At 38.0% G+C, this 24,078-nt stretch overlaps 1 protein-coding gene across 3 annotated transcripts in view; it reads left to right on the top strand.

The window, feature by feature from the left end:
- Nucleotides 1-24,078, top strand: part of cadm1b (cell adhesion molecule 1b) — a 245,223-nt gene that overhangs the window by 190,285 nt on the left and 30,860 nt on the right. For all 3 annotated transcript variants that reach the window (XM_044119210.1, XM_044119211.1, XM_044119213.1), the window contains 4 exons: nucleotides 2,913-3,050; nucleotides 11,503-11,661; nucleotides 15,516-15,612; nucleotides 15,874-16,046. In XM_044119210.1, coding sequence (XP_043975145.1) covers nucleotides 2,913-3,050; nucleotides 11,503-11,661; nucleotides 15,516-15,612; nucleotides 15,874-16,046 — 567 coding nt within the window. The remainder of the gene's footprint in view (nucleotides 1-2,912; nucleotides 3,051-11,502; nucleotides 11,662-15,515; nucleotides 15,613-15,873; nucleotides 16,047-24,078) is intronic.

Below are 24,078 nucleotides of genomic sequence, written 5' to 3'. Positions count from 1 at the left end.
GCTCTGACCCGATCTTCAGTCAAGTATGCAAAAGCAAGTTGGCTGATCCTGTGAACCTCGAGGTTGGCGTCCTGACTCCACCAGAGGTCAAGAAACACCAGATGGAGGATCTTGAAATGACTTACAGTCTTGGAAAAATAATTAGGACATCCGGTTAAATGGAACAAAAAAGTTTATCTAACAACGGGTGGAATAAGTGTCAAGCAATGTCAACGTTTTGGAAGTTTAAACATTTATGATGTTTAAACATCATAAATGTTGTTTAATATTAAGATGTACATTTTATTTTAATGTTATTGTTTAAAATATGAAGGCAATGGTGAAATAAATTAGAAAGACTCAAGGAGTAACTATCAAACACATTAAATAATTTGTGGAAAAGCCTTTTTTGTTGGCCGCAAATAGTCACGCATTACTCGGGTGTAATGTGTTTTGAGGACCAGACATGTTATGTGCAATGCCACCCAAAGTGTTCACATTTGGATTCCTCTGATCAGACTTTATTGTCTTAGTGGATTACTTGCTAGCTGATAATTTCTGGTGTAAAATTTAATTTGTCCACACTGATGTCTCATGCGTTGCATAAGGGCCATTGTGATTAACTGCACTACTTAATGTTCTTAACTATTTGAATTTAGTATTCCTTGGCTTTTAGGCAACTGATTTTATTATTTGTATTTCCAGTTTAGGGCTCCACTGTTACTCACTTCAACATGCAGAAGTTTTGGAATCCAGCTCTAGCCATAGTCATTAAAACGTTTGGCAGCAATAAGATTTTTTTTTAAATCTTAGCTTTGCATATGTGAGGTGAAACACCTCACCTTAAAATTTAATTGATTTCCATTCATAAATACTATATTATGTATGAAGTTGCTTTTGTTGCTTATTCAAAATGGTCAGGTTTTAAGATGTAACTACTGACTCTTAGTCAGTCTTATTCCTGATCATCAATACGTGCTTATTATTTTACCATACAAAGATGCATATTTCAACAAGTTCAACCAATATTTCCTTGTCCTTTTTAAAAATATATATTTTCTATTTAAAAAATCTCTAACAGGAATGAAAATACATTTTCAGTGCAAGAATTATGCCTGTTCAAAAAAAAAAGATGGTTCTGGAAGTTTTCTCTCAGTTTTCCAGCAATACATTTTATATTTCAGGTAGTAAAATATTCAAATAAAATTTTTTTAAAAATCCCATAAAATTGGCCTGGCTTTCAGTGAAAGTCAGCAGGTTAAAAAGGATCTCGCCATGGCATTTCAGAAATTGTAATTCCTGCAAAAGAAACACTCCGGTTGCAGTGCTGACAATATATCCCGACTGAAAAAGAGGGGGAAAAAAACCTGCAACAAAGCCAATGTGATTCCCAAAAAGCATTTTCTGATTGCTGTACCGATCGATCTTGATCACATTAATTACAACAGATGTTATCCTCCGTTTTTTTTTTTACAGGAGAAACTGTAGTAGTTCTGGACAGGCGCAGTGACCCGTGTCCACAGGGCAACATCGTGTTCATCTTCTTGTTTCGCCACCCACACACAACTGTTGGCAGTGTGAAGTGCAGGAAAGCCTTGTTTTTGCATCTTAATACTGTCGTTTCACAAAGATATACAACTAATTGTGCTAGGAATATTGTTAAAAAATTTTTTTTTTTTCCAAAGCTGGCAAAAATCTGGCTGCAGTTTAAATATTTGTCACAAATTCTTTGTTAACCTTGTTATATATATATATATATAATTTAGAAAAATAGTAACATCACAAAAAGACTTAGGAAAACTTAGGAAACTTCAGTTGAGGCCTATAAGTCAGTAAAAATTTAATATTTGTTTGTTGAAGCATCGATTCCAAATTTAACTTCAATAACATCTAGATGGTACCAACTGAGAAAGGAAAACCAAAAATGCTTGTAAAGATGAAGGCTTGCAAGTGTTACCATTGTAAGATAGGGCTGTAACCAACAATTAATTTAGTTATCGATTAATCGATTGGTTATTCTGACAATTAATCGTATCAAAACTTTGGTACATTCTACAAATTTTTCATTTAACCATCTTAACCTTTGTGTACTATATTGGAAATACATTAAAAGATTATAATAAACAATTGAATTCCCTTTTTAAAGAAGAAAACAAACATTTTATTGTCTAAAATGTGGTAACATGGCATTCCTTAAGGGCGTTTGAAGCAGGTGAAGCTAAACTGTGCCACTTGTTGAGATTTTTGTAAAACTTTACAGATAAGGGTGTTTTCATATTAAATGCAAATGTATATTTTACAGCTTTGATTAAGTTACTGCTCTGAATGTGTTGGGTTTTTCTCAGTAAATTACCTTTTTCTTTTACTCCGCACTGCAAAAGCATAAAATCTCACAAAGTGTTTTTGTCTAATTTCCAGTGCAAATATCTTGGTACACTTTAACTAAATTCAGCAAGATTTAGGAACCTGTTTTAAATAAATAATTGTTAAATATTTTAATATAAGTACTTGTTCCATTGGCAGATTATTTCACTTATAGCAAGACATTTTCAGCACGTTACAAGTGAAATAATCTGCCAATGTAAATATTAGTTTTTCATGACTATTTAGTAAATATTTGATTAAAACAAGCTCCTATATCTTGCTGAAAATGTACATGTAATTTAGTTTTGTCTCATTTTAAGTGTACTGAGATATTTGCACTAGAAACTCGATCAAAAGTACTTTGTAAGACTTTGTGTTCCTGAAGTGTGTGTACCCCTGGTTAACGAGTAATCAGACGCTGAATTAGTTGACGATTATCTCAACAATCGATTCACTGCGACTGATCCGATTAATCGTTTCTTGCCTTACTAGAAAAAGCAAAAACAACTGTGTGTGCGAGCGCTGGCCTGATCACGTCTGTCTGAACGTTTGTGCTGCTGTGTGGTCAGTCCCGCCAGGCAGCCCAATCATCGAGAGCCGAGAGGACGTGGTCAGCGAGGGGAACGAGACGGAGCTCACCTGCATATCCATTGGCAGCAAGCCGGCCGCCTCCATCAGATGGATGAAGGGGGAGGACGACCTGACAGGTTGGTGGAATAACAGCCTCCCTCGGTCAGCTTCACGTTCCCCTGGCCTGTCTGCTTGGCCTCTGGAGGCTCCTGCTTTGCGAACAAAAGAAGGGGAAATAAAAGGAGTTTTTCTGTGAACACGTTGTGTACTGATGATGTTGACTGGCGTACGTACACGTGAAGATCATCCCGTCTGTCATATCGAATACGGCTGAAGGCGCCGTGCTCAAGTTGCTGCTGCTTTGCATTCCTCGCAAATTCAGCTCTGCCTCGAAGTAACTTTCGCGCTGTAGTTTTCAATTCAGAGATCAATGTTTGGATTTAAAATTGCTTAAATATTTACTGGAAACATTTTCGCTACACCTCGACTGGCTGATGGAATATGTTTTAAAAAAGAATTCAACTCTTAAGTTTTTCCGATTTGCTTCCAACCAGCCGCTCAGGGTAAACAAGCTTCATTTGCACATTTTATCTTCATTTCGGCGCCTTCTGTTGCCTGCAGAAAAAGGCGGTATGAAATCTGAGGAAATCCGGGGAAAAAAAGAAAGAAAAAATCTTATTACCTCTCAGTTATGATTAGGTGTTATCAATTATTCATTATAAACTTATTGTACGGCAACAGCGAGGTCTATATTAGTCACATTGTACCGACACGGAGCGAGTGTCTCTGAGCTTGTTGTCAAATTATATATGTATTAGAATGGAGAGGATACATCGGGCTTGTTGAGAGATGAAATATTTAGACAAGAGCAAATCTGAAGCTAAATGCCATCTGTGCCTCCAGTGTTCCCTACAGGAGTCAAAGTCAATTTCTGTTTATGAGTTGTAGAGGGTTGTGTTGGGGAGGGCGAGACAACAGGATGGTTAGAGCAGCAAAATGCCACCGACATGCTGAGCAGGACTAATCCACAGTGGCAGTGGATACATAAAGCTAGCCACAAAGTCACGTCCTCTTGTACCCCAGGAAACACAAATCACTTGTTATTACTGTCGTGCTAAACAATTCATTAGTCCCCACACGTACACGGACTCCACAGCAGACTTGGTGCAGGTCTTACAGGCCCTGGCTGACCGGAGCTGCTAGCTAGCAGGGTAGCTTTAATGCTAGCAAAGAAACAAATTGACCTCAAATAAGCTGATTTTTTTATTTTTTTAAATGTGATGTATCCTATTCAATTAGAATATAATCAAAATTTAATTTAAAAAAAATACTTACACAGTGTGATGTATTTATAGTATTATTTTTTTTTGGTCTAGTTTGGTGATTATACTGGAAACCCAAAACTATGCTAGTTACAAATATTTAAAACATTACATAACAATCACAAAATACTTGTTATTAAGGACGTGCTAAACAATTAATTAGTTCCCGCATGTAGCTACTCTGATTCCTCGGCACACTTGCTTCAGTCTTTATAGGCTCTGGCTGACTGTAGCTGCTAGCTAGCAGGGCTGCTTTAATGCCAGCAAAGAAACAAATTGATCAAACTGACCTCGAATAGGCTGATTTTATTTTACTTTTGAAATTCCATTCAGTAAGAATCTAGTCAAAATGTAATTAAAAAATAATTAGAGAGATGCTTTATAGTCCCTGGCAAACTGTAACTGCTAGCTAACAGGGCAGATTTAATGCTAGCAAAGAAACAAATTGCTCAAACTGAACTCAAATAGGTTGACTTTTTTTATTTATCCCACTCAGTTAGAATATAATCAAGCTTCTATTTAAAAAGTATTTATACATAGTGATATATTTGAAGCATTTTTTTTCTGTTTAGGGACTATTTCCTACTAGAAAACCCTAAATCATGCTAGTCAAAAAGTTTTAGAGCATTGCTTAACATTATTTTTAAAAAAGAAATCTTACGTCATGTCCATGTTATTGTTTATAGCAGGGTCCAACAGACAATCTCCACAAATAGTGGTAGCCAAATTTGAGTTATGTCAACACTGTGCCGAGTCCTCAGAATTGGTGTCAACTCTTTGAAAGTTATTTCAACAAGAAAATTAGTACTTTTAACACTTATATTAGTTAAAACTACACAGTCTCTTGTTGAAATAACACTCAGAGTGTTAAATTAATACCATTTGAGAAAAGGACCAAATGGACTTAGCACAACTTTGATTTGTGGAAAGTTGAGTGGAAGGAAAATATGGGAGCAAAATTCAACACAGAATTGTTGATTAGCTGCAATCATCAAAATGTACATATCTAAAGTAAAACAAATACTTCAAATATGTCACTCCTGTGAATATTTGTTTTATATAAATGTTACCATTGGAGACGCATTTGCATATCACTACTGCATCTCTCTATCATGTTTCCTGGCATAATAATGATAAAATACAATAAAATAATGGCAAAATAAACCTGATAAAGAGGACTGTAATAATGAAATCAACTGGGTTTACATACTTAATTATTTAACTTCTGTGTTTCATTTGTTTCATTGTGAACAGTTTCTGGCACTGATTGAGTGACATTTGTTTATGACATAAAACACTTGCAGCAAAGCAGCTGCATAAGCAGCATCATCTGTTCCTCACTATGATCATTCATAACATGGTTGGCCTTCAACTAAATAATTGAAAAGAAAAATGGAACAGAATAAGAATGGAAACACGCTTTATTGACCCACAAAGGGGAAATTCAGGTGTAAGAGCAGCAGCAAATATAAAAAATCACACAAAAAGTTCTTTAAAAGTACGTGTATGTACTTCTCAGTATACTCAGTAGTCAGATCCATTTGGTTTCAATTTCTCTATAGTGCACCTAGCAAAATGGTGAAGTCGTACCTCAACTCCATCTTCCTGCGCTTCAACAACAGTCACTCATTAGGTCCACATCGTGGTCTAAACCAATCAGAAACAGTGAAGAGTTGGCCCTTCCCTCTGATTGGCCGGTGTCCAGCTGTTATGGTGTTTTATTTGCTCCTGCAACCTGAGTTGTAAGACTGATGTAGGCGCATATGTTCTTGTGAATAAATAATGATTAGTGATGTGTTTAAATCCCAAATCGCACACAGCCGTGCGCGCACAGCGCGCTCCCGCTCTGACTCACCTTCCCCTGGTGCGCGCGCTCTGCCCGACGTCTGCATCGGCAAATCAATGAGGCGTATATAAACGAAGCGCCCAAAAACCGCCGCCCCATTTCAAATTCAGGCGCGTCGCGTCTACAAATCACATGACATTTTCGTATATTACACCGCGGTAAGCGCTCTGCCCGCAGATCGGCGAGCCAATCATCAGGCGATCGTCAAGTTTAACGTTGCCGATGATATCGCAAGAGGAGAACGTCTCTTCACTGAGCTGAAGTCTGAGGTAATCTTCAGAAGAAAAATGGCTGGGACCGTGGTGAAGTGTTCAGCTCCAGATGTGTATGAGCTGTTCAGCCACTAACAACTTGTGCACTTGTAGTTCAGAGTTTCTTCTCTTTCATCACTGCGTTCATTTATTTCATAGATGTTTATCGGTTAAATTTTCAGCTCTTTTTCCGGAAGATGTCTGTCTTTGACAGTTTTGCTCTAAATAAAGAACACTATGTTTTACTACATTGTTAATTATTATTTTACAAGTCAATATTCCTTTTACTGACGGTGATTAAAAAAAATCAATAAAAGTAATGAACCGTTCATCTAACTTTTGTGCTGCTTGCCGGTTTTATAAATCATGTTTGTATTCATATCATTCATATTAAGACTAAACCATTTATTTGATGCTGCTATTGTTAAAGGTGGGAAGAAATGAGTTTAGACAGCGGCATTTAATTGTTTCTTGTCCTTGTGATCAAGGGTAACGGTATTCAAGAAATTGTGTGTAAATAAAAAATCAAACTAAAGCTTAAAAAACCTGCAATTTCAGATTGAGCCGTAAAAGAGTTTCATCTAACTTGACAATTAGTATTCAGTGAAAATCCTCAAGTTGTCAAAAGGAAAGAAAGAAAAGAAAAAGAACCTTGATTAAAAATTTTCTGACTCATTTTTAATTCAAAGAGTTGGAGTGTGGTTTCGTATTTGACCTTGTGGAATCATATTTTGGAATAAATAGGCTACACCAAACCTAAGGTTGACCCGCCCCCCTCGTCTTAAATGAGCTTGCTGACATTTAAACCTACTGGGGAAGACGTCTCTGGGATCCAATCAGAAGCTGATTCAAAGCTCAGTCACTGAATGTTAATCTGTGAACATCTAGCAGCCTTGCTGAGCTTTTGTCACATTTTTTCTTATCCTGGTATAGATCTTGGCGTATAATCAATTTTATTTTATTTTTTTAACATAAAAAATTAAGTGTGTTTTCTGGCACTTAATGTCGCATCATTCATATGAAACATCTCCATTGCTTATGGTGTGTACCTCATTGGAGTGATATTTCATCCTCTTTTTTTCCCATTTGACCCTATTATTATTATTATTATTATTATTATTATTATTATTATTATTATTATTATTATTATTATTATTATTATTATTATTATTTTGATATTGCTTCAATATTTAGGTTCCTTTTAGGTAGCAGTGGTTTAAAGTCAACCTTTTTTTTTTACTGATACTAAATTACACTTTATCTGTTGTAGTATTACAAATAAATGATTCCAGAATAATAAGAATTTTTGAGTAAGCTTAAATAAAGACAAAAGTTCACCGACACTCGGACTGTTAACTGTTTAAGCAATTTGTCAAAACCCAGGTGACTTTTTAAGCTGTTGTTAGTTTCATTCACAACCTCTGGCTTTATCATATATCAGTATGTAGGAGCTGCCATTACAAAACCTGACTGAGTTACAAGAGGAATGGGACAAATTCTTGCAAAAAGTATTGTGGGAATCTTGTGGAAGAATACCCGAGAGAATGTTGGAATCCGGCAACCCCACCCAGTGCCAAAGACATGAAAACAACCTCTTAAAAATGAACAATGCAGGTCAAAACTGTGACACAATTTTCTCTATCCTAATTTAGGTAAATTGCAAATGCTTGATTTGATTTAGTAAAGCAAAAGGGCTGCTTTTGCACTTTAAAAAGTCTACGTCTTTTTGTATAAGCAACACAACCAAGTTTGATTGCATTTGTTTTGAATCAAATTACAGAAATCAACTTTGAAAATAATCCATCCAGTTTGTTCTCATTTGTATTGTTTGTTTTACCGTCCTAACCTGAAACTGTTTTCACATTTTCATTCTTCTGATTAGATCTCCCGTTATCCTTTATGTCTCATTTCACTAGGCTGATTGCATTGTTGATCTTACTGCAAAAACACAAAATCTTACCAAGTATTTTTTTTAGCCTGTTTTCTAGTTCAAACTACTTACTACACCTGAAATAAGACAAAACTAACGTACGGGAAACTTTTCAGCGAGACATGGGAGCTTGTTTCAAGTCGATAGTTAATAAAAATGTACTTGTTCCATTGACGTATAGCAAGACATTTTGCCCATGTGACATGTGAAATAATCTGCCAATGGAATTGCTTCTTTTTTTGTGTGTCAATATTAAGGAATTACTGACTTAAAACAAGCTCCTGTATCTTTCTGAAAAGTTATTTGTAAGTTAGTTTTTGTCTTTTTCTAGTGTACTAAGATATTTACACAAGAAACTACACCAAAAATAGATTTTATGTTTATGCAGTGCTGCTAGAAAGTATTTATTCTTCCAACATGTTCTTTCAGACCTAGTATTTATAAAGTGCGCACCTTATTGGATTATCCCTATGCTCTTAAAATATGCTCTCGGACTTCTGTGGGTCTTTTGTCTCTATTAGAGCCAGTTTTCTCAACTTTAGCATTAGCTAACTTTGCTACCTTCCTTTAAAACTCCGGCTGTAGTGATACGACTCATATTCTCTCACTTCCTCTCGGTGGGTGTAGCGAGTTTAATTCTGGCATTGCATTTATTTTCGGCGGCTTTGCCGGCACTGGAGTCGTACTTGTCTCAGGCGTCTCCAGACAGCTCGATCACGGATGGGGCCCCGGCAGCTCGTTGGCAGCCAGACGACTCGGGTTAGAGTCTGAGTGAAAGAAAATGTCACCCTGAGAAGACGGCCATGCTTGATTGCTCTGGGATTGATCAGTGCTCGATGCTCACGAGAGCGTTTGATTTGACATCTCTGCTGCAACTCCAAAATCTCCCTCTGCATTCAGATCCAAGTCCTTCTCTGACCCGATCCGCGCCGCTTCTCCTTCGTCCGGGGTTCGGGACGATGCCGTTAATTGATAGAAGATGACTGGCTTGAGGATTGGGGACTTCCGAAGTTTTCCCTCTTTGCAATTGCCATGATCAAAAAGAGAATCGGGAGAAGAAAGAAAAACAGCACCCCGTAGTTTGTGGAACCAGCGTTTGCGGCTACAGCAGCTGCAAGTCTTTTGGGGGGCGGGGTCACTGTTTAGGTCGTTGTCTTTTGCAGCATCTAATGGGTTTTTCTTCCAGCATTGCCCTACATTTAGCCCCATCTAGCTTCCCATCGGCTTTGATCTGTTTGCATGTAAGCCACAAATTTCCATTTTGTTTGCATCTGATCAGAAAACCCTTTTCCACGTGTTTGCTGTGACCTCTATCTAGCCAGTGCTAAGCTGTAAGCTGCACTTCATAGGACTTTCTCCAATGACTTTCATCTTCCCACTCACCAGTTAAATCTAGATTTGTGGAGTGCACAGTTTTCCTTCTCTTTACCAGATAAATGACATCTAAAGGCAGTTGTTTGGGCTGGATTTACTTAAAGGGGGAGTATTGCCTTTTAGCACAACTAACTATGTTACCTCCAGTTCCTATTAAAATGTTGTATATACCAAATATGACTCAAAAGGAAATTTGACTTGTAATTTTACACCTTGAAATTGGGCCTCTGTCTCTTTAAAAAAAACTCCTGCTCTTTCTGAATCTCCGCCTTCAGGAAATCATCACAACATGGCTCCTTTATTTAACCCTCCACCAGTGTTTCACTGAGAAGGAGCTTGTATAATGAGCTCAGCAGATAGCAAGCACAGTTCCACCAGGTGTTTGTTAATTGCTTCTGGCTAGTCTGAAGGAGCTGAGTGAGTCAGAAGCTTGGAAATTGTAGCTCCCAGGAGGAGATTCTTCCTCAAAGGCGGGGCTAGGCCCACCCGGGCGTTTTGCACAGCTGCATGGTTGCCATGGGAGATTCAAGGATTTCTCAAACATGCATGAAAGAATTGAGGCAACACTGGAGTGTTTTTGATGAGGGAATAATATTATAAGATGATGAAAAGCTCAAAACAAGTTGATTTTACATAATGCTGCCCCTGTCTGCCAGGTACGTGTATTAAAACTTGAACGTAAGAATAATAATCTGTAGTTACTTTCTGCTGTCGTATCAGATTCAATCGCTATAAAATTTCAAAAACCCGACAAGATGTGAAAAATGGGTGGTAAAATGTGAGACTGTGCGTTAAAACAGCAGCGTTCTGCGTGTGTTCTCACTCAGTGTTATTAGCTGTGCTGATTGCAGCCTGGTCAAAGTAGTTTTCTTAAGTAATGCTCCCATTCAGACTGCTACGTTTAACAACCAGAGCAATAAAACATGAAATAACATGAACAGTTTATGACTGCGGTAGAGTATGTGCTTCATGATTCTGTAATGCCTTTGTTCATTTTTAAAAAAAAATAATAATTTTTTTTTTGGAAACATAAGAGATTTGTTTACAGTTATTACTCCGCCAAGTGTGCTTTCCAAACGGCGTGTTCTCTCGCCTGCAGTCGGCAGAGTCGTCAAATTTAATGCCTACGAGCGCGGTGGCCTCTCGCTGATCCCGGCGCTTTAAATTTTATGCCGAGCAGGTTCCTTCACGGGGCCGGATGTATGTTACGCAGGGTTAATATCCTTCAAAGGGGCCACATATGTGTGTGTTGGCGATCATCGGCTGTGGAACAAGACGGGGTTTTTATTCCCCCCACCCCGCCCTCCGTAGGTCCTGGCTGGGCTCTCCCCCGTGACGAGGCTGAAATGGAAGTGTGCTGCGGGGTCAACGTCGGGCTGTAATTATTTCCTCACTTCATTAAGTGTGGGTAAACCATCACACTCAGCACCGCAGCTAATGCGATGCCCCTCTGGCATTGTAATGCTCTCTAAATGAATGCCCCTCTGACAGCCTCGGGCCTAGTGGGCAGCAGATTACTGCGGGGTTAGCCCCAACAATGCTGCAGCCTCCAACGTTCATTATCGGACCCGATATGACCCGGCCGCTCCCGCGTCAGAATCGAAGGCCTCGGGGCTCGTCTGAATCCTCTGAAGTCTCGTTCGGGCTACCGCATCGCCGAATCATAAATTAAATGTAAATGCCAACTTAAAGTACTTCACTTTGACAGGTAATATGCTCTTAATAGCTGTGACTATTTGCCCATTACCAGCTGCTGCTACCGCTGCTGCTGTTGGGGGGATTGGAGATTTGATTTTGAACTTTTTTTTTTTTTTTTTTCGGCCAGTCACTTTTATTTCCTCTTCTGTGTGTGGCGGCTTTTTCCAGCTGAAGCAACAGTGGAGGAGACGTATGACAGGATGTTTACCGTCACCAGTCGGGTGAGGTTTTCTGTCACCAAGGAGGATGATGGAGTGCCGGTGGACTGCATCGTTGACCATCCAGCTGTAAAGGACCTTCTAGCTCAAAGACACTTGGAAGTGCTCTGTAAGTGACCCAGAAATGCATGTTGTTGTTTTGTTTTCTTCTTCTTCTTCTTCTTCTCCTTTTTCTTTTTAAAGGGCCAGAACCAAACTGAGGCCAAGTACGGTCTTATGCTTGGACTCTAGAGGGCTGGCGTACGGCCCTCTAGAGTCTGTGCTTTAAAGGTTTAATCTAAAAGTATTGTAAAAACAGAAACTGTGAAACAAAAGAAAAGTTTAACAACTAAAGCGACAAAAGCAGCACAGAGATATTTGAGATAGGGTCATTTTGTGCCAAAAATACCTTCATGTGTGTTCAGATAGTTCATTTAACCTTTGGCCTTACTGACTCTACACTCACTGTAAAAAAGAAAGAAAAGAAAAAGTTTCTAATTTATGGTAAAATACCAGCAGCTGTTTGTCAGAATTTTAGCATATAAATATGGATTTTACCATATTTATACAGGAAACCACAGCTTCTGGCATTTTACCATAAATTACACACGTTTTTTTTTTTTGTTTGCTTTTTTACAGTGTAAACTTAATATTGATTAATTCAAACATATTTTATCCCGGTTAATGAACAAACTGCATACTACTTTTATTAACTTGTACAATAATACAAACTGGGTTGCTAAGTTTACATTTAATACTGATCTTATTTCATTCAAGTATATTCAAATATGTAAATATGACAGATGTATACTTTGTTGTCCCCATAAGTATGTCCAAGACAAATTCCCCTTATGGAGAAAATAAAGTATACATCTACAATCTGTCTACATGTATACAGATGCAACCTTTTCAATATTTGGTTTGAAGTCCCGCAGATGGTTAGTCTCCTCTGGGGTGTACCACAAGGCTCTGTACTTGTCACAGTTTGGTTTTGTTTTCCTGTCCTAATTAACTCTTTCAATGGCAGTTTTTAATTCTACTTTAAAAATCCACTCTTACATCTCTGTCCTAAACCTTTTAAACTTTCTCACATGCGCCTAGTTCTTTTTATTTCTATATTTAGTATGTTTTGTTACGGTTTACCCAGTAGCTCAGCCTTTGTGCCTGATTATTAAAGTTTTATTACATAATTTTGGGTAATTTACTATTCTTCGTCACAGAATTCATAGACTTAGCTGGTTTGTTTTGCTTAAGGTTTAATGCAACGTTTTAGGTAGAACGATCCCAAATACACATAAGAATTGATTTTGAACGGACTAAACAGTCTAACGTTAAGCTTATTGATTCTTCCTCCATAAACAATGAGCTCAACCTTGCTGAAAATTTTGTGAACTATGTTGAAAAACAGCGTCTTTACCAGAAAACGTAATATTTTAAGTTTATTCTTTAATTTCTGCCAAGAATTTGGAATTATTTAGGGCAACATAAATTTGCTTTGAAATGTACATTTCTTTGTCAGTGTATGATTTTATTCTCCGTGTTTGGTGAAAATCAGCTATAAATTAAAGGCTTCCTGCACATTGTATGTAAACTTTTAAGCAAAACTGCACAGAATAATTATGATTTATAATCATTTTAGTCCTTGACAAACAAGCAAGAAACAGCTACATGGCTTTTCTATTTTTAGGCCACAACATTAACTCTACATTATTGTTATCAAAACGTGATAGACTGAAACTGTGACTCCGTTAATGTATGCAAATCTTTAACATGTTAATTATGGACTAATCTTTTCACCGCAGACCAATCAAATGCGTTGCATAACACTTTGTTAAAAAGGCACAATTGGTCTAACTTGCGTCAGCCTGCATACAGAAGGTTTTTCAAATAGAAAATAATCAGTTCAGATTGAATGTTCACCCTCTGCATAATGGTTCTGGTAAATAAAATTATCTGAAGTCTTAATGCTCAGTTTGAGGAAGAAAAAACAAGAACTGCAGAAATCTACTAAGTGCTTTGTCTGCTGACTCGATGATACAAAAAATAACCCATGACTTTTAACGAGTGAGGTAATACATAGACCAAAATAACGCATTTTCAATATGTAGACAGTGGATTCATTAAATGGCAAGAACCCAACACCCAAATAAGGAATTAAAAACTTGTTCCAAACACAAATAACAGCTTGGACAGAATGAAAAGATCGGAACAAATTCATTTTTATTTATCAAAATCTTTGACGTGTCGTAAGCAAATATTTGATCACATTGTGTACTTGAAACATGTTTGACGTACACTATTTCTCCAAAAATACTTGGCCATCGGTCTAACATGTTGAATTCAGCTGTTTCAAACATTTCCCTGCCCACATGTTTGTAAAATGTAGCTCCTAGAAAAGGTTAACTGGGGACATTCCAGCATAGTGATGAGATGCATCCTGGGCAATTAATCCAGGGTGAAAATCTTCTGGCTGCAAAATATTCCACGGTTGCTCGACTGTTGTTGCTACTTTAGCAAAGTGGAAGCAATTGGGAACAACGGCAATGAAGTGGTGAGCCACACGAGCTCACACAGATGGATCAGGGCATCCTCAGTTGCAGAGAGCACAGAAGTAATCAACTTTTTGTAGAGGGTGGCTACCGACCTGCACAGAGAGGTTCATGAAGGGAGATTTTATTGAGCATTCCAGGGCATTTATGGGCATGGTTGGTGTGGATCGACTTGACTGTTCTGCTCTCAACCCGATTGAACCCCATAGAAATCAAGTAGAGGAGAGACCTTCTCGTCCAACATTAGTGTCTGACCTCACAAATGTGTTGGAAGAAAGTTTTTTTTAAAATCCAATAAGACACGCGCCTTACCTTGTTAGGATAGTTAGACAATTGAATTTGTGGTTGATATACATTAAGGGTGTATGGTAATTGTATGATTTGTGGTTCATCGTCATGACAACAGACCGGTGATGCTTTTAAACTCCAAAACCTGAAGGCTTGATTGGTTGTTACTACTTCTACTGTAACATTCCAGAGGTTGTCAACAAATTTGTAGGAATATGACTTTATTGGATAATGTTTTTGCTGTTCACCATTTCCTGTATTATATGAATTGAGGAAGCCTCAAGATTTTTTTTTTTCTCACAAATGTATTTGTAAAAAGCTCTTTGTTTTAAAGTTGTTTTTTTGTGATTACCTCCAGTAATCACAGGAAGTATCACAAATCATTATGACAACCTTTTTTTGTCATAATCTTGCCTGTCCCTAGTGTAAAAAGCTGAGCTCCATTGTAATGTCTAAATTTAAGCATAAAGTGCAGTTCCTTCTTAATACTCATAATGTGCCCTTAAAAGCTCAGCAAATGCTCTTACCATTAAATCATAGCTTTATTTAAATCTTTGGAATATGATTAAAATTAAGTTTTTATGTAAGCTGCTGCCTTGTCTAATAGCTTACATTAATTTCAGGTAAAAACAAAATTGCTTTTCGATTATTTTTACGTTTGTTTGTTTTTTTTTTTTTGTTTTTTTTGTCTGACTCATTGATTAAAGAGGTAATACAAGCTGTCCACCACTGTTAAGCATCAAAGAAAGGTTAGGCTAGTCTTTTGTAGTCTGTCGAATATTAATTTTTATTTTAAAGGTAGATAACTGTTTTGTCTGACCTTTTAAGGAAAAAGAGAAAGGTTGACTGTAACCGCTTGACATTTTGGTAATCTTTTGCGTCTAGAGATAAGAGAGCCGGAGGGGGGGGGGGGGGGAACACACACACACATTTTGCTGTAAGGTAGGGCAAACTGACTGGATGTGTAATGAGAACATAAGCAATAATTTTATCATTGTCTGTGGTTCACTCGTAGCTGAGTTATCTTTTCTTTTGTTTTATTTTGGTGTGAATTTCACTCCAGAGTTTCACTCTAGAGATCAATCGTATTTTACTTGGAAGTGAGGAGAAAATAAAACTTTTGTATTTTTATTTTATTTTTTTTCAGATAAACCCGAGGTGAAGATCGTGGTGACATATCCTGATGGCTTAACAAGAGAGGGCGACAATCTTGATCTGACATGCATCGCTGAGGGGAAACCACAGTGAGTAGTTTTTCACACTTACACACACATCCGCTGATGAACTTAAGCACTGGAGATTGCTGTTTACTCTGCGTAGCCATGCCTCTCCAAACATCCTCTTAACCTTTCCATTTCATTGTACCATTAAACCAGTTGTTAGCATGCCGTACACCATTAGGCACGCCGCCCTACGCCGTCGATTTCAGATCTGACCTTTATTTCGGATTTCCAGCATGGGACAGACAGCGTCTGAGTGATGCGTGTGGCATTTGTGCTTTCAAGCCCCCATCAGATCAACTGGCTCAGGGTGGACGAAGACGTGCCGCCGCACGCCGTGGTCACTGGCTCCGATCTCTACATCGAGAACCTGAACAAGTCGTACAACGGCACCTATCGCTGTGTGGCGTTGAACGCCGTCGGCGAGGCCTACGACGACTACGTCCTCCATGTGTACGGTACGTTGCAGCTCCCGATCCCACCGGATCGTTGGCTTCCTCAGACGTGGGACGCTCTGTAACATTACTCACATCAGTACCGAGCCTGCATGGCTTCATTGTTCTGGAAATGTTCACCAAACGACAGGCATTTGTGACAGACTCCACGCATCAAACTTTCATTTGTTTTTACTGTTTTGTTTTTAAAAGTAAAACGGTGGAAAGATTAAAATAAACTAGCAGAACGCGAACCTTTTCAAAATTGGAGAGGTATTCGTAAACGTTTTTTTTTATTCTGCAACAAGTGACTTCTATGCATTTTAATAGGATTTTTATTTAACATACCCATATTTAACATACACACATTTATGCATAACTCAAGTGTGGAGCTGGACAATACAGGCTGAAAAACATATCAGTCAATATCGATAATTATTGGTTAGTTTTTCATCAACGGTAACACTTTCTTTGTGCATATAGGACTGACACGACAGTGTCATCAACGTAACACCTGTAAATGTTTGACTGTTGTCATGAAGTGTCATTTGGTAGACAAAGACAATTGAATGCAACTTTGCTTTAAAAGTTTCATTATTTATCGAATAATGGAAAGTTGACGCTTTTAGTGCACGTTAAATGCAACTTTGCATTAAAGATGTAACTATTTACCGACTGGACCGGACGTTGCTAGGTAACCAAAGAGTGAGTTAGTTCAAGTCACCAACCCTGAGCAGCTAAAGCCTTTCCTCTTCCTACATCTCCCAGAATGCTGTGCAGAGTTCTAGATCAGAGTTTGGTGAATGTTGAATTTTCTGTCAGGTGTTTTATCTGTTGATCACTTGCCTACTGCAATACATATTGTTATTGATTTATCATCCAGCCCTCCTTAAGTGGCGAAAGAAAAATTGTCTCGTGTTTGTTCATTTCTTGTAAAACTCTGAAATATTACACAAAGAGCATCTATGTGCATTGATTTTGCTCTTCAATTCTAACGCAAGGTTATGTTTTGATCAAAACTATCCCGTAGTTTACCTGCCTGGATGTTTATTCAAGGTTAAAACCTTTTCAAGTTATTCAAATAACTTGAATAACCTTTTTTTTCCACGGTCTTTTACTCCAATAGGTTTTCTTACTGTCATGAATTTAGCTTTTGGACTAAAGGTGCAAAAATGATCCTTGATATGGCACTACATATCAGCTACTTTCTGCTCTATAAATTGAACTATGCGGAGCAGGAAGTAAGATAATTGACTTTTTTCTTGCCTGTGCTGGGTTAAAGAAAGCCAGCTTGATTCCTGAACCTTTAAAATAAAGAAGAAAAAAAAAAACAAACAGACCCGGAACAGAAGAAAACTTGAATGTGAGGTTTTCTTTTTTTTTTTCGACGTCAACAGAAGGGCAGCAAATAAACCAAGTGGAACTGCTGCACCAAAACAGCATGTCGTGCCATATGCTCTGCAGTTAGCGGAGCCGGAGGGAGCGTGAGACGTGGACAGGTCAAATTTATACGGAAATATGGAAAGTGCCTGTTCGCCGGCTTCCAAGCACCACCGAAGTCTGAAACTTTTCAGGCCCCAGAAACACGACTCCAGACAATTAATCAGAGTTCCCTCTGGAGCTTTATAATAATTAATATGACTGCGCACCTGTAATGGTTTGTTTATTACCATTTGGATTGTTATAATTTTTTTTTTTTTTTTTACAATTTTGCTGTGGGGCAGTTTGGTCTTGTTTTTCTTCTTTTTTTTCCATTTTGCTCAGAAAATGGAAAAAAGTCATCGCTGTTCCTATGCGTTGCTTTCAATCAGAAAAATATTTTTTCCGGCCGACAGCGGCGATGCTTTTTGCCAATTGACTTTTTTTCAAACTTTTAATTAAAATGTGCAGATTCTTGTTATTTCATTTACCCGTATAGGTGCACAGCAGTAAACTATCTTGGATAGTTTGTCTTGGACAGACCAATAAAATATGATTTATTTATTTTTTTTCTGCTGAAAACAGCCTATTTCAAAGTATGCTCATGTGCTGCACAGTTAATGCACTCAGTGCAAGGCTCTTTTTTGCAAGAGTGACTGCATTAGTGCAGCATGGCACAGACGTGATCAGCATGTGGCTCCACTGGTATGCTAAGGCTTATAAAAGGTCATTTGAGCCTGACCCAGGATCAGCCATATTTTGGCATATCATGGACATTTAAGGACCTTTCTGTGTTAAAACTGCAGTATGTATATGTGATTATTATTCATGTTTTATTACACATTTGGTGAAACTGTCACTATGTGGAATTTGGTATGAGACAGATAATCTGTGAAAAAGCCGAGCTCTCGTTTTGCCAACGAGAAACAACGAATAGGAGGCGAGTCTCAGCGCTGTCAATCACAATCTCTTGTGGCGCTGCTCATCCTCTCTTCCCCCGCCCCTCTTGCTCTCTGATAAGCTTTAGCTAGCATAGACTATATAATGAACAATTAGTTCTAGTTACCATAGCCACCGATGACTGCAGATAAACGGTTTTCTTGTAATGGTAAGTTGTTTCCCTGCCACTATCACGTTCAGCAGAGAGTACACGAGATTGATTGATAGTACTAAGACCTGCCTCCTGGCTCTGATTGGTTGTTTCAGAGCCAGGAGGCGGGTCTTAGGAAGACCTAAGACCCGCCTCACATGGACTTCCATGTGAGGAAGTCCATTTCCTCACATGGCAACAGTAGCTCAGAGATGAGGTGGAGGAAGTCGACCTCTTCTGTTTCATGTTGTGCTGTCATGATGTAATAGCAGTTTTTACAAGTACATAAAAAACATTTTCTTCATAAAAGTAACATGCTGCAGTTTTATTGCTGAGACCTTTGGCATTGGGAAGAAGACGGCTCTTAAAGGAATGGATATCCTCCTTTCAGATGTGGATCATGGACATGATGTCATTAATACAGATGGAAAGGCTCTCATCCCGAAATAAAAAGTATTTGAGGACTTTTCAAAGTGCTTGGAAGCCATTCCTTCCTCATCTATCCCCTAACCCCAGCTGAAATTACTATTACATTTATTTATTTATTTATTTTTTACTGCTTTGTATAAATAACCCTTTATGAATTACTTCCTGTCAATTTGGCAAAACAGTTTCTTGTCTGAGCCGCTGTTTGCGTGTTTATGTGAAAATAAAAAAAGTAAAATTTGGGGAGGAAAAAAACCAGCCCTGACTTTGGATTTGATAAATCAGTGGATCTATAACAGCAGATTATAAAAACATTACTCCCCCAGTTCATGGGTCAACTTGCACTCTGTGGTTTCTACACTCTTACTCCAGGATGGGGAACCTTGGTTTCCAAATGAAATAAAAATTTCTTCTTTCTGCCCTCTGGACAATGGACCAACATGTGTTGTTTTTGTTTTTTGTTTTCCTGACGTTTCTGATTCAGCAGTGCAAGAAATGCAAGCGTCATAGGCTATGTAGTATAACTCTGAGTGGCGGCTTAACTAATAACGCAAATAACTTTTGAATGAACTTCACAACAGTGGCGCCCCGAAGAGGGGAACCAGAGGGGGCCACAGCCCCAGAGAGGAACCATGGTCATGTCATAACAACGTCATGTACAACGTAGGGGTTGAACGACTACATATTTTTTAAGGTCGACTACATCATGATAATAGTCGAGTCGATGTCGACTAGTCGCGGTGACGTCATAGTGACGTAAGCGCAAAAACCCTTCACAACTACTTGGAGGCTTTATTAGCTATTTTCACGGCAAATATTAAAAGAGCAATAAACAGATCATTCTTCGTGAGCAGCGGGGAAAAGTTTTTTGCACAAAGTCGGCTCTGACTTTTTTTTTCTAAACACCGGCTGATGCTGATGATCTCTGGATAGTTACTATAGGAGTCAAATTGTCACACTGACTACATGGTGCTTTTGGAACATCACAAGCCAAACTTGTTATGAACGGATCCCGTTTGGTTACAGCTGAATTCAACGAAACCACCTGCTTCTCCTCCGCCCGATGCGCGGCAGGAAGCTCTGCTGACTCAGCAGATTGAACGATTTAAGATATTTTCTAGTCAACGTCAACATGATAAAAGTCGAGTCGATGTCGAGTTGTCTAGTCGTTGTGATATCATAGCAACGCAAGACGCAAACTTTGGAGTAACGTACAGGCTTTATTACCCGTTTTCACCGAAAAATACGGCATTTACACAGAGCAGCAACAAGTGAAACAACAAAACATCGGGATAGTTTATGATAAATAATAAGTTGCTGGGAAACCAACATTCAAAAGGAAACGCACATCTTTTAGATGGCATTACCACAGATCTTTATTTAATCAGCAACATAACATCATAATGTATTAGTTAGATCGTGACAAAGACATTCGCGAGCCGCTAAGTGACATCCTTAGCGGGAAGGGGGCGAGTTTTAGACGGCTCGTGTTTTGTAGTCGACTGCAGCTGCAACTCCATCTCCTTTTAAAAACACTGTAAAACCACAAATATGCATCCATCTACATATCATTTAAACTAATGTATTAACTTATTTTTCTTGTGTCTTGTGACGTATACTGTGCTGTCAGATCAGCACAGGCTGTCACCACCGGCAATCACATGACTGCGACTAGTCGACATGAAATGTAAAAACTCGCGAGATGTCCTAGAGTCGACTAGTCGACTAGTCGACTAATTGGTTCAACCCCTAGTACAACGTCATCTTTTTTAATGAATACATAAAGAAATAAATACAAAATAAATAGAAGTAGATTTTTTTCTTTAGTTGTGTCCCTAATCTGCCCTAGTCTGTGCATTTTTGTATAAATTTTCAGTTTCTCAGATTTTTGTTTTATTTTTCTGATTGCTTCACAGTTTTATCAAAACTGAAATAGTTTTCTGTGCACAATCACAGAAACATGTGATTGTGCATGTTTCTGTGCCCCTTTTTCTACCACACCTTTTGCTTCCACTAAACTTTCCATTAATATACTTTGCTTTTTTTTTTTTTTTTTTTTTTTTTAGCAGCAACCTTTTATGACACACAACCACGTCTATCATTTGGTTGTGTAACATAACCCTTCTTCTCATAACTAGTGTGAATGGTCTCAAACAATATTCACATTTTCTGAAGCTGAACAATCATCATTAACTGTAATAAACACTAATCACTCTGAGTGCAAATAACGAGCACGGATTTAATACAGTTATAAATGACATATTTAATTTTTTGTTCACTTAGTTTTTGTTCCGCAGATAACTTTTAAAGGGCAACACGGAGGCCGACTCTCCAGAAGCATGAATTTCAATGAGCTGACAATTGGCTCACCTCTCTTCATTTAGGCCTCATTTTCTCTTTTATCCTAACATGACTGTCATCATTTTCACAGCTGTGTGCATGTTAATGTTTTTTTTTAATTATTATTATTCTTTTTGTTTTGTTTTGCTTTTGTTTTTCAGCACATAACTACAAAAGCCCCTTTAAAACACAACCAATTAATCACTGGAACAATTACTGTGATCTTCGGAGGATTTACTTGATCAATTTTTTGCACAAGCAACGTTTGATTTTCCTCCGACTGCAAGAAACGTTTTTCGACAGCCGCCAAGGATCTTAGCACTTGAATTCCCAGAGGGGGAGCGAACGACAGGAGGTGATTATCTGAAGTTTTTAAAAAAGAAGGACGCTCTGACGTGACATACACTCTTTTCTTGGACCTTAATTTCCTGGGGTTTTTTTGCTGGCTGGCAGCGGTGTATGGCGATCAGTGGGGGGGAAAAATAAATAAAAAATTCCCAGCAGCTGCAGCCCGTTGTTGGCGAGTTTAATTTTTTTCCCTCCGTGGAGCGTCGTGCTGTTTTGCATTTTTCTCCCAAGTTTCTGCCAATGTGCCAAAACCGTTCTGTGCCAGTGACAGTACCTGGTACCGGCGATGAAAATTTATCTGATGTTTAGACTCCAAAAAAAAAAAAAGAAGAAAAAACAACAAAGAAAAAGTTGGGAAAGATTTTGAACTCCAATAAAAGTGATAAAACTGATTTCTGTCTTCAACTTCCTTTATTTAGCAGCCACTTCTTTAAAAGGCACGTTAGATTTACAACTAATTTGCTGATATTTAGCAAAAACATGCTATAAAAATTAATATGAAAAATGTCTTTCACAAAATTAGGATATTGGACTTTAGACTGGAATGTTTTTAGCTTCAATATGTCAAACGTCCATCTAAATTTAGCAGTCGGGGGCTCATTGGATAAGAAGTTATTCTTTTAATTGAATCTGTTACAGGATAGATTTTATCTTTTAGAAAGGATATTAGAGATTATTCCTGGTCCTAACAGAAATATGAGTTTTTGAGAAAATGGCACCTTGCTATTCACTAACAGTGCCCAAAATTTTTATCACATGGCTAAAATAGATGAGTCAAAAGTACTTTAAGGCCATAAAATATGAAACTGCAATAAATAAATAAAATCAAGTCGATATCGTGATCGGTTTTGTTTTTGTTTTTTTAGAAAACTAAACAAACATTAAGCAATGTTTGTTTAGTTTTCAAATTCTTTTGAAACTGATTTATTCTGTTATGCGTCACTTTCTTTAAAAAAACAATTTCTATATTCAGCCAAGTTTAATAAATTAAATAAAAGTCGATTCAGGTGTAGAAATGTTGGCTTTTCAGTAAAATACTATGGACAGACATGGCTCTACTGAAAGACAGCAACGTTTCCCATTGTAGTAAAGTTATGTTACGTAGCCTGATTAAAAATGAAAAGTTTGCGTCTGTTTCAGCCGTCTGTGCTGAACGGATCAAATCTTAAATTATTCAAAGCTCAGAATTCTTGAATTTTGTGCGGAGGCCGCACAAAGTCACTTTGGACACCCCATCCTTAAGGTCAATAGAGACAAAGATGCGTCTTTTACTTGATGTAAAATTTTTAATCAACATTAGCACCCTAATTTTCTGTTATTTATTTAAATCCTGAAATTTATTGCTGCGGCACAATCTCAACGTAGAAAAATCCACCATTTTTAGAGTAAAAACAACAGGATCTGCTGCAAACCAGCGCAAGCAATGAAAGATTTTATTGTCACTGAACAATTGTTAAAGGAATTTAAAAGCAACTCTTTCGTAGCAGTCAGAAAAGTTAAAAAAACAACAAAAAACACAAATAAGACCAGAAAAAACAAAATGACGTGCAACATTAAATGAAAACAGCGCAAAGCGAGACGTTAAATTGCAAAGTCAAGAGCGATCGTTCGAACGGCAGCAAAGAGAGGGATGTTGGACGCCTCTGTAACTCTCACTTGACCCTGTCATTTTGGGAACTCTGTGTGACGCACAACACCACAAGCTCCTTTAAAACCGAGACGTTTCGCATGGAAAATAAACCTTCATTGGGTCTCTCAGCTGGATAGCGATTCACATTATTCCCCAAAGCTATAAACGTTTTACACGTTTTGATCAGAGCTGCTCACCACACTAACATGGTCCTCAAAAAGCTGACAACAAGCATTTCGTAGGACTTTTTTGTTGTTGTTGTTGTTGTTGTTGTCCAAAAGCGGGGGTTTTGTGCCGTGTCTGAAATAGCTTTAGTTGTTATTCAGTCGGCGTGTTCATGAGTTCTCGCTGACAGCTGTAATCTCCTCGTCAAAAACAACCAGCATAACATTTTATTGTCTGACTCATAAGCCAGTGTTTAGGGAGGTTGCTGAAAATGTCCATTTGCAAAACAGAAATGCATTTGTAATTGGGTTTCACATCAACAAATAAAAAAGCAAAAATAAAAAAAAGAAAGAACAGCAACTGTTAGGCAAACTGTTAATAGGAATTTACTGGAAGGACAAAGTCTTGGGGAGAAACATCGAAAATCCTGTCAATGTCAGGAATTGGAGGAGTCTGCATCGGAGGATAACAATATACATATATTTTTAATTTTCAGAGTTTGTAGGAGCAGCCAGTGACTTGAGTTTGGGGACTTTGTAAAAACTTGTGAACTTATTGCCTCCCGAATGGTTTGCAAGCGCGTTACTGACGGCATGAATTTGCAGTCGCGTGGGGTTTTAGGAAATGTCACAACGGAG

The sequence above is a fragment of the Gambusia affinis genome, linkage group LG06, assembly GCF_019740435.1.
Source record: "Gambusia affinis linkage group LG06, SWU_Gaff_1.0, whole genome shotgun sequence".
Classification (NCBI taxonomy): domain Eukaryota; kingdom Metazoa; phylum Chordata; class Actinopteri; order Cyprinodontiformes; family Poeciliidae; genus Gambusia; species Gambusia affinis.
This window is presented reverse-complemented; position numbering and strand designations above follow the sequence as displayed.